Below are 16647 nucleotides of genomic sequence, written 5' to 3'. Positions count from 1 at the left end.
GTATTACAGTCTCTTATTAGTTATCCTCCTTCCACCATGTATCTAAGATGCATATTATGTCTATATCTTCGTTTAGGGGGTGATTCTCATTAAGTCACAGAATGGCAAGCCAGCTGGTTATTTTATAGCCAGTTAGATTTAAATAGATTATCAGCTGTAATTTAGCCATGTATGTTGTGGTTGAAAATCAGCTTGCTTCTAGCCAGCTGTTAGCATAGTCAGCTAGATGCTTGCTGCATATCATTTACCCAACCCAACCATGACTTCAGAGCTGCCCAGAATTTGGCCATTAGTTTTCAAAATCCCTGATTTAACATATATAGTAGCATAGTGATGATGGCAATAAAGGACCAGATGGACCATCCAGTCTGCCCAGCAAGCTTCTTTTGGTAGTATCTGCCACTCCGTGCAGAATACCCCCATGTTTCTCTTAAGGGTAGTAACTGTCGCTCCATGCAGTTACCCGCAAGCCTTATGATAAGGATAGTAATATTTACAATCAAAACCAAGAAACAGTCAAACCCATAACAAATTACTACTAAGAACATTATTACTGGGTGATGAGCCTTCTTGATATTTTAGACAATGCAGCTTGACATTCATTGCTTTGGGACTTGGCCATAGAAGCCGTCTTGTGCTTTTTCGCTTATGTCTTCTTGATAATTCAGATAATGCTGCTTAATGTTCTTTGCTTTGGGACTTGGCCATAGAAGCTGTCCTATGCTTTTTCCCTTTTGTCTGTGTGACAGTACCCCAGACCGTAAAAGTCAAGGTCCATGTTAGTTGTTGCCATCAGCTTCCACTCAATCGACTGTTTGATTTTGGTATTAGAGAAAATTCACTACAATGGTTCAAATCTTTCTTAGAACAACACACTTATAGTGTTAGTTGGAACTCAAAGCTTTCCACCTCTCTTCCACTTCTTAGTGGAGTGTCCCAAGATTTCATCCTTTCTCCTGTACTTTTCAATCTGTATCTTTCCCCTCTTGCCACTTTAATTCAGAGTTTAGGCTTCTCTGGGTGTTTCTATGCTGTTGATATTCAGATTCTTGCTAGCTTTAAACAAACATCCACTAACACTTTGTCTGATTTTAATAACTGTCTTTCAAAAGTATCTACTGGTTATGTTCTTCTAAACTCAAGGTTAATCCGTTAAAATCCAAAGCCATTTGGTTTACTCGTACTTCTCTTTCTACTGTTCTCCCAGTTCCTATCATGGCAGGCTGTGCCATTCTGGTCAAAGAATACAGTCACTACATTAGGTATTACTTTTGACAGACAGCTCAATTTTTCTGAACATATTTCCAATATGCAGAAGAATGTTTATTTTTTCCTCAAATCGAAATGCCATCTTCGGGCTTTTTTGGATGGTTCTGATCTTAAAATTTTAACTCATTCCCTTGTGCTGTCTAGACTGGACCATTGTTATGCTTTATTACGTGGTCTATCAACAACCCAACTTAAACAACTTCAATTGACACAGAACACAGCTGAAAAGGTCATTTTTTATAAATCTAAATATGATCAAGTTACACCTTTTGGTTGATTATTCAGTGTCCCTCCATATACAATTTAAAATTGGATGCCTCCATCTTATCTTGCCTCTTATTTCTCCTAATCTTCCTTCTCATCTGCTAGGTCTTCACAACAAGATCGTCTAGTGCTGCCTTCCATTCAAAACATTTGTTTTAAAAGTTCTAGAGCTATTTTCTTTTCTTATTTATCCCCTTGACTTTGGAACTCCTTACCTCTCAACATTCATCTAGAGAAAGAGTTCTTAAAATTTAGGGAAACACCAAGGGGTAGATTTTCAAAGGCGCGCTCATGCATCGATTTGTGCATGGTTCCCGGCACACGCACATGGACACAGCGATTTTATAAGATGTGTGCGTTGCCGCCCCCCGAAGTCTTCCAAACTCAACTGTACTTCCCCAGAGCTGCTTTTACATCCTCTATTAGAGGATAAACATTTTCAGCAGCTTCAAAGGGAGGGGCTGTGCGGAAAGGCGCCTCCCCCTACTTACTAAGCTTCACTGCCCGTCTGAAGCAAGGGAGCACCCAGGGCTTCATGGCAATGCACCCGGGGTGGCATTACACATGCTTAGGCTTCAATGGAAAGAGATGAAACAAATAAGAGTTGGTTGATGGCTCAAGGGATTCCATTTTCCCTGCAGATACCTTATTCTGAACCATGGGCTCCTCAGAGGCTGTCGGCTTTCCCCTGTGATCTGGTTTAAAAACTGCTCTGTCCCCTTTTTTATTGTTAGCACCAGCAACTGGGTTCCCTTCTGGGTAAAGTGGAGCCCATTGCATCGGTGTAGGCTGCACTTTCCCCCCCACAAGTTCTCCAGTTCCTCGTGCAAAGCACACGGACACATTCAGAGGTCAATATTCAGAGCCACAGCAAGTGGCAAATTTATCTGGGGGACATTAGACACATCACCTGTCCTGGCTATTCAGCAGGACTTACCTGCACAAGTGTCCTGCTGACTATGCTCAGGTAAAAGTTACATGCATAACTTTATCTGGGTAAAATTAGCTCAGCTATTATGCTAACCAGTTTTGCGTGTGTAAGTTTAGCAAGAGAGCACTCAATGTAAGCGCGCGCCAGTTAATAATTTAGCCCCCAGCTTTGGAACGCTTCCATTGATGCCTCTTCTTTGACTGGATAAATTCTGTATGCAACAAAACGTATGTGGCTTTATGCACATAACGCTTAGATCCTTTATTGAAGAAAAAAAAAAACCCCCTTTTGTTTCAGCCCCAGAGGAGTCATGAATGGTCAACAGTCCTGGATCTAGAGAGAAGATTTTTCATTTTGCTTGCAAATGGGTCGTTTTTTGCACTTCATTCTGGCACTGTATAACTTATCCCTCATGCCTAGTTGACCTATCTGGAAATAACACTCAAAGTAGCAGTTTAAATTTGGCCATCTGTAGTTTAGAGTTTCTGGTAGCTGTATTCTTAAAGATAAGTATCGTTGTTCTGTATCTTTTAGTGAGCTGATTAATAAAATTTCAATTACAAAAAAATAAGACAGGGCCTGCAGTGCTGAAAGAAGCAAGAGCGTGTGTGTGTAGATCCCATCCCTGCAGCACTGTGGAGGAGCGGATAGGATAAGCAGTCTGGGATCCTCAGCTGAGAGTATTCTGCTCTTGAGGTGTACACAGGATGTCGGCTCTTCTCTTAATTTTCTCCTCTGAGACCATACTGTTCTCTTTGGGCCTGATTTTCAAAAGCATTTACATGGGTAAATGCACTTTATCCGTGTGAGCGGGCTTTTGAAAATTGCTACAAGCTACGCCATTGAATGGTCCCTAGCGTTTACCCGTGTAAGTGCACTTTATGCGTGTGTAAATGGCTTTTGACATTTTCTACGAGAGTAAGATACATTTATGCACGGAACTCTTTCGCAAAGACACCTGTCAATGAGCAAAAGGTAAGTAGGTAGCATGCAGTGTAAGCCCCTCATGAAATGCCCTGATCTTAGTAAAACCGTTCCTGGTAATCAGCTGCCCCGTTAGGGGTTGGTTACTCTCGTGTGACGAAGCTGAATTCCTTCCCCCTTCTGCCATGGGAAAACACACAATTCATCACAAAAACAAAAAAGTCAGAGACCAGATCTACTGTAAACTAACAATTTTAATTTAAAATAGATAAGAGAATAAATAAATAAATACCTACAAACAAAAGAGCTAGAAGAAAAGGCAACAGTGCAATTTCAAGCTCACGGACTGTGGTATTTTCCCAGCAGATTCTGCATAGCTCAGGGGTTGCACTTAGTCTCTGGCCAGACCACATGACCTGCCAGACCATGTGACCTGCACTCCCTCAGATGGACCTTTGGATTGTTTCTGCTTACAGACAATGGAGGAAGAAAGGAAGAACGCATTAGAGCACCAGGGCTCTTCCCATCAGGATCTCACAGAAGGCATTGGGGAGACAGGAATGGGGCAGAGTTGAACAAGCCTCCCTTTTATATAAGGACTTAGGTATGGACCAATTGGTAAATGGAGTGTTATTTCAGAATATATTTCTGTAAACTGAACCCCTCGTCTGGTTTTAAAACCATGTCTACATTTTGAAAACCGGAGAATGGGGCTTAAAGGGGAAGGTGCTTTAGTTACCCCATAAAGGAACAAACTGATGGCATCATGGCTTATCTGAGCATCTCATCCAAGATCAGACCAAGCAGGCTGATCCAGTCCTGGTTTTGCCCCATTGCATGCCTGGAGGTGTAAGACTATATTTTCATTCATGCAAAGGGGCAAAAACTAGGACTGGATCAGCCTATTTGGGTTGACCAGAGTGGAGGTGACAACCCTATCTGTGCCTATGAATGCCACAGAGACTAGAGCAGCTGTGGACTGACCCTGCTGCTGTTCCACTCAAGACAGCTCTCAAAATGGCTGCCAAACTAGATGGGAGCAGGATACAAGTATCCCAAAATGGCTGACAAATTAGCTAGGAGTAAGATTAAAATAGTGCTTCTGTCACTGGAAAGAAAGGAGTCAACACTTTCATCCAAACAGCAGCTAAAGGGTTAGTAATATTTTTGAAAAAAAAAATTCCCATTGATTTCAGCCTGACCAAAGTGTTATTTTAATCCAACTTCTGCCTGCTTTTAGAGTTTAGATGCTGTATGAGGTCCAGAATACAGAAATGGAGTCACTACTCTAGTGCTTCTGCCTCTGTGCTGAAAACCAGTACAGAAAAGCTACATGTGTAATGTTACCAGCTGTGCAAATATTTGCTTCGTTATTCAACCTTAAGAGAACCAGGACTGGATTATTGCAGAAAGGTTGACTTGGGCTAAAGGGTAACACTACAGCTATTTAGTGCTAGCTCTGATGATATACATTGAGGAAGGAGGCAGGACCATAAGTAATTTTCAGAAAGAAAGCTTTCATAATATAGGATGTACCTTGGGAATGTTTCCTCCAGGCTGAAGAGTTGTCTTTAGCTGCAGTGTCATTGTCTCGATGGGAAAATAAAGACTACGAATTCCAGAATGCTGTAGGGTGGGAATATACAAACAAGGACGGGATAAAATGATCCAGAGATCCTGGCATCGTCTGGTGCATACGTGGAATGGCCTTCCAGCAAAAAAATTGTGGAGGCTAAAACGATGAGAGAATTCGAGAGAGCCGGAGATAAGCACAGAGGATCATTAGTTGTGAAGAAGTAAAGGCAAAGCCAAGGATGAAGGGAGGTCTATGTTATTGCAACAGGAAGTAAATTGGGCAAACTAAATGGGCCTTATGAGTCTCACCTGCCATAATCTTCTATATTTCTATCGATTGCTTGAGCATTTGGTTTGCTAACCTTGTAAACTAGAGCCTGATCTTTTTCGCCGCAGCATTATTTTGCCACGGCTGTATCATTACAAAAAAAAATAATTTTTTGCTGTCAATCAGATTGCAGCTTCTGGCAACCAGTGCCCAAAGCTGTACCGTGATTCATGCATCCATTACTAGACCCTTTGCTTCTTGTACAAAACCTTTGGAGGCTGTAGACCTATTTCTCCTGCCAGCAGTGGTGGGGGATGCTCAGGAAATTAACTTTATTATGCTACCAGAGCGTCACAGGATGGACCCTAAGCCTCACCAATAACTAGGCTTTGTGTCTCAAATTTTGTAGCCTGAAGTGGCCAGATATCATCATAAAGTTGTCCACAAGTAAGCAAAGGCTGCAACGAATGAATGCTATGGACAGAACCTTATAATAAATAACCAATAGAAAACAAACAATCATAAATAATATAGAACGCTGCCTAATCCAAGGGCCAATTCTTCAGCGCGTCCTGCTCTATAGATCTCGCCGCGCTCTCCTCAGCAGACAGTTATATGGTCTAGATGGTCCAAGATGCTGTTGAGGGATTGCTGAAGCCTATCGAAGGCCATCATTTCAATCGTGTACGGAGATTTTGCATATTCCTTTGCCAGCCTCCCTTGAATGTCCTTGCTGAGTGAGTTTTCGATTTGGCAACCGAGCATGCCACCCAAGTATTGTATAAGGTCTCGGAGGTTTACAAGGTCATTCCGTATCTGCGCCACTTCTTCACCAGATAAGGTAGCAAAGATCAGATCGAAGATAATTAAGCTGTTATCCATGGAATTTAAGTTGTCCAGGGGTTCATTCCCTGGGATGAAGTCCAATCCCTCCACTCTTGAATACACTGAGAGGAGCTGCAAGGTTAACATAAGAAGAGAAAAGTTAGTTTTCCTTGGTAATGAACAACTATTACATAGCTATGAGCCAATAAACTAAAACGTCTATTTTAATTCAAATCGTTTAATTGCATTAAACTGGGGGCTATAATAGAAGTGTTCACCTCATGGCCCAGTTGCATGTCTATGAATTTTCAAATTTTGCTGCACACCTTGTCACTGCCTACAGCTTCAAAACCATGGACCATTTTCGGTGCCAGCACTGACAGGAAACAAGGGCATGAGAAGAAGACTGCATCAAGCTTGAAAAGTCACTTGAAAGTGAATTTTAAATGTGGGATAGAGGGAGCCTCCATTCTGACACTTCAGAAATGCATCTTGGCCATGGGCTACTTCCCTGGAATGGGGAGTGGGGTGTGAGCACACCCACAGCACCAAAGAGGTTTATTAGGTGAGGAGTTTGTTGGAGTCTGTGCTAACCTTGGCTTGTTGTCTGCTGGCTTCCTGACTTTCCCTAGAACATTAAAATTAAAGACATGTTTCTTTCCCCTCCTCGTTCAGCATTTTCGGCTCCTGATGAATGAAGGCAGGGAGCAAAGGGAGAAGACCCTGGGAGGAAGCCAAAAGCTCTTGTAGCACTCTTGACTGTCTCTAGCCAGGGCTGTAATCTCAGGTCTTTCTTCGCCATGTTGCATGGGGAAAAGCCCGTTCAAACTTTCTCCCTCTGTTGCTCTGTGACATCACCTAGTGGTCAGACCAGAGCATGGCACTCACTCTGCTTTCGCACCGAGAAGGCCCTATAACCACCTTAGGTCTTTTCTTTAGCCTGGTAACAATCACACCCCATGGCTGCTGCAGTGCTTGAAGACTCGAAAGGTTTGCATGAAAACTGCTCTCTTTGCCTCTAATCAAACGTCTTCACATGCTGAAATTTAGGATTAAAGGGGAAGGTGCATTACTGCGAGTGCCATAGAGTAATGTTCCCAAAGGCTTTTCTTCCAAAGTGTAAATGCATACGTAACTGCCCATATCCCACCTGCACTTCCACAACTGGATCCCTGCTCACAATCAGGCCCATACAGTAAAGTGCACCCGCTCTCCCAACGCACGCCCAGGCACCTTTCCTGGGCGCGCAATTCACTATTTAAATTAGGGCCCGCACTAATAAGCGCCTCCTTATTGGCGGAAGCAGCGGCTGTCAGAGGGTCTGACAGCCGTCGCTTAATTTTACCGGCATCGGTTGTCAAACCCGCAGACAGCCATGGATTCGGAAAACGGACACTGGCAAAATCGAGCATCCGTTTTCCAACCTGCGGGCAGATTGTTTTTTTTTAAAGATTTTTATTTTTTTTTATTTTTGGAGCCTCTGACTTAAAATCGCTTTGATATTAAGTTGGAGGGTATACAGAAAAGCACATTTTTCTTTCTGTATTGCGAGTGAATACCTAATAGCGCTCATCACATGCATTTGCATGTGATGAGTGCTATTAGTTTCGGGGGGGGGGGGGGGGGGGGAGAGTTGGTCACGCGTTTTCCACGCGCTATTACCCCTTACTATCAGGCTGATACAGTACAGTCCTTGGACGTGCGTTTTCCCTTACCCCTTATTCAGTAAGGGGCAGAAAACGCGCGTCCAACCCGCGGAACCTAATAGCGCCCTCAACATGCATGAATACCTATTAGGTATTCCCGCGCGATACAGAAAGTAAAATGTGCAGCCAAGCCGCACATTTTACTTTAAGAAATTAGCGCCTACTCAAAGGTAGGTGCTAGTTTCTGCCGGCACCAGGAAAGTGCACAGAAAAGCAGTAAAAACTGCTTTTCTGTGCACCCTCCGACTTAATATCATGGCGATATTAAGTTGGAGGTCCCGAAGGGTAAAAAAAGTAAAAAAAAATAAAAGAAAAAACAATTTTTAAATGGGCCGATGGCTGTCGGGTTGAAAACCGGACGCTTAATTTTGCCGGCGTCCGGTTTCCGAGCCCGTGGCTGTCAGCGGGCTCGAGAACCGATGCCAGCAAAATTGAGCTTCGGCTGTCAAACCCGCTGACAGCTGCCGCTCCGGGCTAAAAGGAGGCGCTAGGGACGCGCTAGAGTCCCTAGCGCCTCCTTTTGCCCATTTCTACCGCCGGGCCTCATTTAAATAGAGAATCGCGTGCACAGGCGAGTGGCCTGTGCGCGCGCTGGGAAAGCGGGCGTTCGTCCGCTCTCCCGCGGACTTTACTGAATCGGCCTGCTTATAAGGGGTAATAGCGAGTCAAAAACGCGCATCCAAACGGAGGCTAACCGAGCGCACCGTTCTGTATTGGCCTGAATGAGAACAGGAATAAGAAAAATAAGAGAAGACAGGTTGAGCCAGTCCTGGCTTTTTTCTCCTTTAAATCCCTAATTGCATCTATGCATTTATATTTACGATGTCTCTTAAGAGAAGCAGGCTTGGAAGTCCACAGATGCAGTGGGGTTAAAGCCAGGCCTGATTCACCCTGTCCGTTATGACCGTAGTTCTATCTGGTCACCTTGGTCACCTTGACACCAAGGACTCTGAATTGCTTTCCAGTTTTCAACCTTCATATTTGGGAACACGGAAGGTCAAAAGGTCGCCCGTGCAGAAAGGCCAGAAAAGCAAGCAGAAGAACAGGAGGGCAGCTTTCCTGACAGATGTTTCAGCCTCCTGCGACCCTTCTGTACCGCAGAAGATCGTCAAGTATCACGAGATGTAAGCAGACACAGAAAAAGCCCCAACTAACTGCCTCGGCTCTGCTGGCTTGATCTTAGTTCCTTTCCTGTACAGATTGCACTGTACGAAGCTCTCGCTTTTATTTTGCACAATGCGGGTGTTAGGAAGAGCGTCAGCAGCAATTTAAAGGACCGAGATTGTACCCAACATACCCTGGCTTACGAATCTGTCACGGTATAGGCAAAACAACCCCAATTTGGAGACCCTGAGCCCAGAGAGGTAAAGTGTTGCTGGGCAAATTAAAATATTAATGGTTTAAAAGGATTTGTCTGGAGACTCACTTTACTGTGCTCTAAAGGGAGTAATAATAATTGGTGAAGTCATGGATTCGGGGGACGGAGCAAAAAAGCATTGCTTGGCACCTCTAAGTACCGTCCTGCATATGAATATTAAACACGATTTTTTTTTTTTTTAGCATTATTCCAACCTCAGCTACAGTGCGTGATATTTTCCCTCTGCCCCGCAGGCGACAAGGGAATGACACCCCCCCCCCCCCCCCACTCCCGAGCAGCAGCGCCCTCGTCCAACGTGCCCTGCAAAACGCCGCGGAAAAACCAGTTTCCGACCCTTATCCCACGAGCGCCGACGGCTCCCGGCTCGGTTCAAGTCTCCCGACGCCTTGGGTGGAGAAAGTGAAAGCGGAGCCTTCACGTGCGTCAGGGCGAGCTCTGTTTAGAATGAGAAAGCACGCGCCAGCCGGCTCGACCAATGGCATTGCCGGCACGCCGGAGGCATTCCTAACCTTATAAATGCAAACCCGAGAGGGTGACTCACGCGGCCGGATGGAATGCACCGATGGCACGCAGCGGTGACGCGTTGTGTCGCAGAGCCCTTTCATAACACGTTGGCTGTGGTCGCGCGCTGGCACTTGGCTGGCTCTAGCCAGGGCAAGACACATTCCTAGTTTCCCCATGACATTTTGTGATGGAGCTGTATAGTTAGTTTAGTCCCGAGCTCCGACTTCACTTCAGATACTATTTGCTAGCAGTGATTTCAGAGGAGGCAGATAACCTGGTCACCGCCCAGGGAACAAAGTCTTTTATTATCCCAAGGAGATAGGGTTACCTGGCAACTTCCAGGTCAGCAGAGAGACACCCTGAGCCGCTCCTTTCATTTGCCCCATTGCGTCTGTGCGCTTGTACACCTGCAAGTTCCCTACATCAATGGGTCTCAATCAAAGCTCTCTAGCTGGTCTGTTTTTCAGGATATCCCCTATGAATGTGCATGACATATATTTGAATACATCAAGCTGACATACTTAGTGAATGTGAATATATCACACAGAGGCCTATTCATTGGGGAAGTCCTGAAAACCCACACTAGCCAGAGGGATTGCCAGGACTGGGTTGAGAATTACTACCATAAATGCAATAGGATCAAACCAAGACTGTTTCGCCTGTTCTTGATGATCCAGAGCATCTGGTGGTAATCCTATAAGAAGGTGACTTGAAGAAATCCCTGAGCCAGCTTCTATCAAGTAAAATCTCAAATAATATAAACACCCAGTAACACACCTCTAGGAACCTAATTTCTGCTAATTCAAAAATGTCTATTGCAAACATAAAAGTCAGCAGACAGGTTGCAGGTGGTCCATTTCTATTGGCTGGACTTGCTACATTTGTGACCAGCTATACTTCATTCATTAGATCAGTGTCACCATATGGTAGGAGAATAATTCACAAATGTAGTAAGTCCATCTAATATAAAGGGATTGTGTCACCTGCCTGTTGCCTTGTGTGATTACTTAGGTACAGGTAAGATGAGTTGGGGCAGTGCCCTCCATATGCCCACGTGCCTCTGGCACTCTGATCCCTAGACCCCAGCACCCCATTCTTGGCAGGTTACATAGACTTCCATTAGGGTTCGGCTGCCTTTCGGGAAGTTCTCACTTATTAAAGGCTGAAGATTCTGATTGCCCCATTTTGTGTTTGCCCAAAAATGCCAACTGCCCTTGTTCAACCAGGCCCTTGTAGCCTGAAGATGGTGGCCCGTCCTCTACCTGAATTAACTTTCTCATGTAGTCTATGACAGGGCATACTGCTTGTTGAAGCATACATCTGGCATTGAGATCTTATGTTACTGTACTGATTAACATTACTTACAAATCTAATAACATATAAGCATTGCATTTCTAGATTACAGCACTTTTCTAGGGTTGAATTGCTTTATAATAGCTTACATATAAGAGCCAGTGGAAGTTCCCTGAAGTGCACTATGCATTATTCTTATAAGATGACTGAAAGTTTTAGGTATTAGTATAAAATCAGTAATAGTCATTTATAATTCCTGATTTATTTATTTTTTTTGCAATTGAAATTTAGTTCTGAATGTACAAGGTCACCAAATGCTTCCTATAATTATATTAGTGTAAGATCAGCGAGGTTACATTGATTTTATCGATTGTGCTTGGAACTATGCACAAATATGTTATTATGGAAATATGTTATTATGTAAATTGCTTAGAGCTTATGCACAAAGCGATTAAGAAATTTTAATAAACAAACAAAACAAGCAAACAATTTTCCTTGAGGGCTAAAGACAGGCGGAAATACCGAATAAGCACCGTAGAAATGAAGGTTATCTTTGCCCTCCATTTTGGGCAACCTCCTCTCCAGATGGCATGCTTGGGCAGCTCTGGGTCCTGGGACAGGTGGGGTGGGGGAAGGGTGCTATATTTGTGGCGCTTGCCACAATAGCGACTGTCTTCTGTACTGCCCGTCCCGTGCTGCGCGCACCACCTTCCCGAGTATAAGGCTGCTTTCATTGAGCGTCATCTGCATTGGGTCACTGAAGGTCATGTACGGTAGGGGCTATCGGGCTCTTGTCATTATATATTATAAAGCATGTATGAGAGCAATCTTCACACTGCCTGTGTTGTTGCAATGTCCGCAGGTACTTCTTTGCCCGTGGATGTTGCGTTGAAACTTGCCTAATTAAAAAAAAAAAACCAAAAAACCCCCATCCTCCTTTTTCTGTGGGCACTTTTTCCAACTAAAGCAGCGCACGTAAGTTTAGGACAGATAAAATTACGCATGTCGTAGCAATCCCCAGCCTATCCCCATCCTCGGGAGTGCCTCTGCTGAATGTGGGAGGCTGGATAATTTTCAAAGTATCCGTTTACCTGGTTAAATAGCTTCTGGAAATTGCCTTCCCTGTTATCCAAAGATAACAAAAATAATATATGTACAAAAGAATAGCCAACTGGTCAGACTTAGAATAAAATCCTTAATTAATCAACTGGTCAGACCCAGAATAAAATCCTAAATTAAGTGATGTTCTTAAAACACATGGATGTTTAAGGGTAGTATTTATTTGTGGTAATTAGCTATGGAACTATCTTTGTATAAGCTTATATAAATCTCACTTACTTCTCTGGTAAGTTTTGTGGCATTGGGATTCCTGTCAGGAGTTACATTTATAAGCACAACTTTTTTTTTAGGTTCTCCTGAATATATATTATAGGAACACTGACATTTATTTATGATTATACTTCATGTTCCAGTTCATCAGTTGCTGTCAGCATCCTGGGCTGCTGCTCATCTCTTGATGTCAAGCACCCTAGGTCCCCACTCATTACCTGGCATCTACACCTGGTGCCAGCCCTTCAGGTTCCAGTATCACACCCAGTGCCTGCACCTCACACTCCCCTCCGTGTCCTACCTGGACTGGATGCTGCTGAATTCTGGCGAGGATTGTTCTGGATAAGGCCTTGGTGTCTGCCTTGATTTGTTCTATTGTAAGAGGTGCAGCGTAGCACACGGGCAGCCACATGTGCAGCAAAGCACAGAGTGAAAGTCCAGCATACCACATTTTCCAAAGCTAGTTCAGCAACACCTTTAACGAGCAAGACAGGGAGAGAATACAGTTTAATATGTGGCATCTTTATTTATCAGCCATGTAACAAGTATCCTTCCAGGTCACAGATCACACCCCAAGTTGTTCTGTCTCCATAACACAAGAGAATATTCCCTTCAAAGGAAGAGCTACTGAACATTTGCTTTTGTTCAGATGCATTCAGTTTGCCGTAATCATACAACATGGCGAAGATTCCATACAAATAAATTGATCAATTGGTAGATAATGCAAAAAGGCAGGTCCTGTGAAACAGATAGTGAACGGCTTATCTACAAACCTAAAACTTTTTAAAAGTACATGATTCGCAGAAACACATTTGGAAAAAATCATGTTTGGAAAGTGTTTAGTGTTGAATTGAAAGTGCTGTCTCCTTTGAAACAATTATTGTCTCCTCTGCTCTGTATGGGGAAAACTGTGCTCTTGTATTTGCAGTAGGGCAGGGGTGGCCAACTCTGGTCCTTGAAAGCCAAAAAACCCCCTAAAAACCTCCTAAGCTTGGTTTTCAGGATATCCACAATGAATGTGAATGAGGTAGTGCATGCAAAACTTTCTCATGCATATTCATTGTGGATATCCTGAAAACTAGGTCTGACTATGGTTCCTGAGGGTCATAGCAACAGGGTCATTGGCCTCAAGTCATAAAGCTTCTCCTTTTTATAAAGCATTTATGAGAGCAAACTTCATACTGCCTGAATTGTTGCAACATCTGAGGATACATTTTGCCTGCGGATTTCACCTCAGTTACGGGCTGATACAGTAAAGTGCGCTCCGGTGGAGCGCACTGTTAGCCCACGTTTGGCCGCGCGTTTTCGACGCGCTATTTTTACCCCTTATACAGTAAGGAGTAATAGCGCGTCAAAAATGCGTGGCCAACCCCCTCGAAACTAATAGCGCCCGCAACATGCAAATGCATATTAGTTATTCCTGTGCGATACAGAAAGCAAAATGTGCAGCAAAGCCGCACATTTTACTTTCAGAAATTAACACCCTCCAAAGGCAGGCGTTAATTTCGGCCGAGAAAGTGTACAGAAAAGCAGACAAAACTGCTTTTCTGTACACCCTCCAACTTAATATCATAGCAATATTAAGTCGGAGGCCCCAAAAATTAAAAAAATAATAATAATAAAAAAAAAATTAAAAATCTGCCCGTGGCCCGTGGGTTGGAAGACGGACGCTCAATTTTGCCAGCGTCCGTTTTCCGAACCCCTGGCTGTCAGCGGGTTTCGAGAACCGATGCCGGTAAAATTGAGCATCGGCTGTCAAATACACTGACAGCCGCTGCTTCTGTCAAAAAGAAGGCACTAGGGACGCGTCCTTAGCGCCTCCTGTTACCCTGGGCCCTCATTTACATGCGCGCCAATACTGAATCACGCGCCCAGGACACTGGCCTGTGCGCACATCGGGCGAGCAGGCACTCGCCGGCTCTCCCATGCTTCTTTCTGTGAGTGAAAGTTTGGGCATACTTTCACTTTGGAAAATACTGAAGGGAAAAAGCACCCCTCCGCAGACATTTGCACCTCCTGTTTCCACAGGCACACTTTTTTTGGCTAAAGCAACGTGTGTAGTTTTGGAAATACAAATTTACGCATGTCATTGCGAACCCCGCCCTATCCCTGTCCGGGAAACGCCTTTGCTGAATGTGTGAGGATGGATAATTTTCAAAATGCCCATTTACACAGCTTTTTGGAAATCACCCTCCCTGTGATCCAGAGATGACAAAAAACAATGTATGAGTCCTAGAATAAAGTCATTAACAACGTGGCAATCTTAATAAATGTGGATGCCTATATATATGGAGCTTATTTACAGTAGTTTATTGAGGTAACTGTCTCTACCTGTCTGTCTGTCTGACTGCCTAGCTGTCTATCCCTATCATATCAATGGCCAGTTGGACCTATGCAGCCGCAGATTTTAGGTGATGATATCACCACCCACTCATGCACTACGATGTCATCCTCACACTCACACTAACATAGCTAAAAAGTGAATGCAGATGTTACTGTACAGTGCTCGTCTCCTGCCAGTTCTCTGTGAGACCCTGATGCCCATCCATCTGCCTGTCCCACTGGTGACTGGATTTTCTGGAGGCATTATTCGGGCTGGTATGTCTAACCCGGAGGAGTCCCCCTGGGCTCTCTTTAGGTAACCCCTCTATAGCTTCTTTTTAAGTTTGTCTTGAACAAAGAATCTCTGAGCTATATCTCTTCAGGATTTTCTTAAAGTTACTTTCTGAAATACATATGCTTTGCACATATGTACGTAAATGTATATGTATAAATATAGAGATATATTTCGCTTTCTGCAGTAAATATGGCCCCTCTTCCTCGCAAATCCTTTTGTAATAACATTCAAATAGAAATTGTGTACATTCAAGCAATGTAGTTTTTTGCACAGTTTGAGATTCTATTTTATTAAAGGGGACTCGCGTTCTTCCTAATACAAACTATCTAGAGTTCCTTTAAGCAAGGCTATTGTGCGACATGCGCAGTCTGAGAGGTACAGTATCCTGTCTGCTCTGCCAATCCCATGCAAGCTTTGTAAAAATATAAAGCAGAAAAGCAATACAATATTTTGCATTGCTGTTTGCGGGGTGGGTCAAGGATTTTCTTTAAAGAAAAGTGACAATCAAGTATAAATATAATACAAATAACACAAATGTAAACTTTATTATAGTCCTGGAGAATTAAGAGAAACACCTCCTGTTTCCTTGTTTCTCCCACACCAGACTCACATCCACGGAGTGCACTTTCTGATCTCAGGAGAAAATACAATTCTGACTTTGCAGCAAAACTTAAATGCCCTCCCCTGACTCAAAAGAATTAAGCAAACATCCAAAGCGTTAATAACTTTACCACAAGAACTTCCATTTGCTTAATAAACTCTGGGAAAGAAGCGTAAGTTATAGAAATGTATATTTCCTCCTAGTGCCCGCTTTCCTTAAGGGAGGAGGGACGTTGTGACAGACCCCCCTCCCCCGGCCTCCTCTACCCCCTTGTGCGTTCTAAGGTGAGCATTACAAGTGAAGGAGAGGGAAGGGCTGGACTGCATGGGGAAGCAGAAATGCATGCACGCTGCTGGGAGCCTTACCTCTGGAATCCCCTATGCTTGCTCTGGATGATGCCTCCATCTCTTTTAGCTTCCTTATATAGGACAGGACAATCATTGCACAAGAACACAGAGGCTTACTCACTCACTGACAGTTCCTGCTCAGGTCAGATAGAGTCACTCCAGGCTGCTGTTATGTCAAGCCCAGAGGGGAAAGGAAAAAAAAAAAAAAAGCCACAGCCAAAACTAGCTTTACGTTTAGCCTCTGAATCTCAGTTTTCCTAAAGCCCCTTTCTAGACATTGGCACGTTTGACAGTAGCCGAGACAGCATAGTGCAATGAAAAGTTACTCCATGTGCAACTCTGGGGAACAAAAAAAAAAAAAGTTTCAGACTCTTTGGCGGAGCTTGCCCAGCGGAGAAAAGATGATGCAAACAGTGCTTAGGATCGTAAATTCATTTCTTTGAAACTGGGGTTTCGTTTTCTCTTGGAATCACTGAGCAATTTGAAACTATACCTGTGCAGGAAAGGCTGGGAACAGCCCTCCACCTGAGGAAATAAAACTGAATATTGTAGCTAACACGTGAAGTCTGTCACCAGTTCTGTAATGCATTTTCGAAAGCGGAGCAAGTGACTGGGAAAAGACCGGGGTGGTGGACTTGATTGCTATCCGTGCTCCCCAGTCCTCCACTGACTGTAACCTAGAAACAGATAGAGCGCCAGATCCTGAGGGGTTCATCAGGAACCCCAACCCAAGCAGCAGGGAAGTCTTTTCATGAGAAAGGGGGCTCTAACCTGCATAGTAACAGAGTAGATATTGGCAGACAAAGATCATTTGGC

The 16647-nt window shown here is 43.8% G+C and overlaps 1 protein-coding gene across 1 annotated transcript; it reads right to left on the bottom strand.

Annotated features, from left to right (window-relative positions):
• Positions 1–5046: 5046 nt before the first annotated feature.
• On the bottom strand, positions 5047–12737 carry LOC115099362 (leptin-like). Its single transcript, XM_029616953.1, has 2 exons — positions 12568–12737; positions 5047–6188 (listed from the first exon to the last, which is right to left on the bottom strand). The coding sequence occupies exons 1-2, from the start codon at positions 12715–12717 to the stop codon at positions 5832–5834; spliced, it is 507 nt and encodes a 168-aa protein (XP_029472813.1). The 5' UTR covers positions 12718–12737; the 3' UTR covers positions 5047–5831.
• Positions 12738–16647: the final 3910 nt, after the last annotated feature.

The sequence above is a fragment of the Rhinatrema bivittatum genome, chromosome 9 (genome assembly GCF_901001135.1).
Source record: "Rhinatrema bivittatum chromosome 9, aRhiBiv1.1, whole genome shotgun sequence".
NCBI classification, from domain to species: Eukaryota; Metazoa; Chordata; class Amphibia; order Gymnophiona; family Rhinatrematidae; genus Rhinatrema; species Rhinatrema bivittatum.
This window is presented reverse-complemented; position numbering and strand designations above follow the sequence as displayed.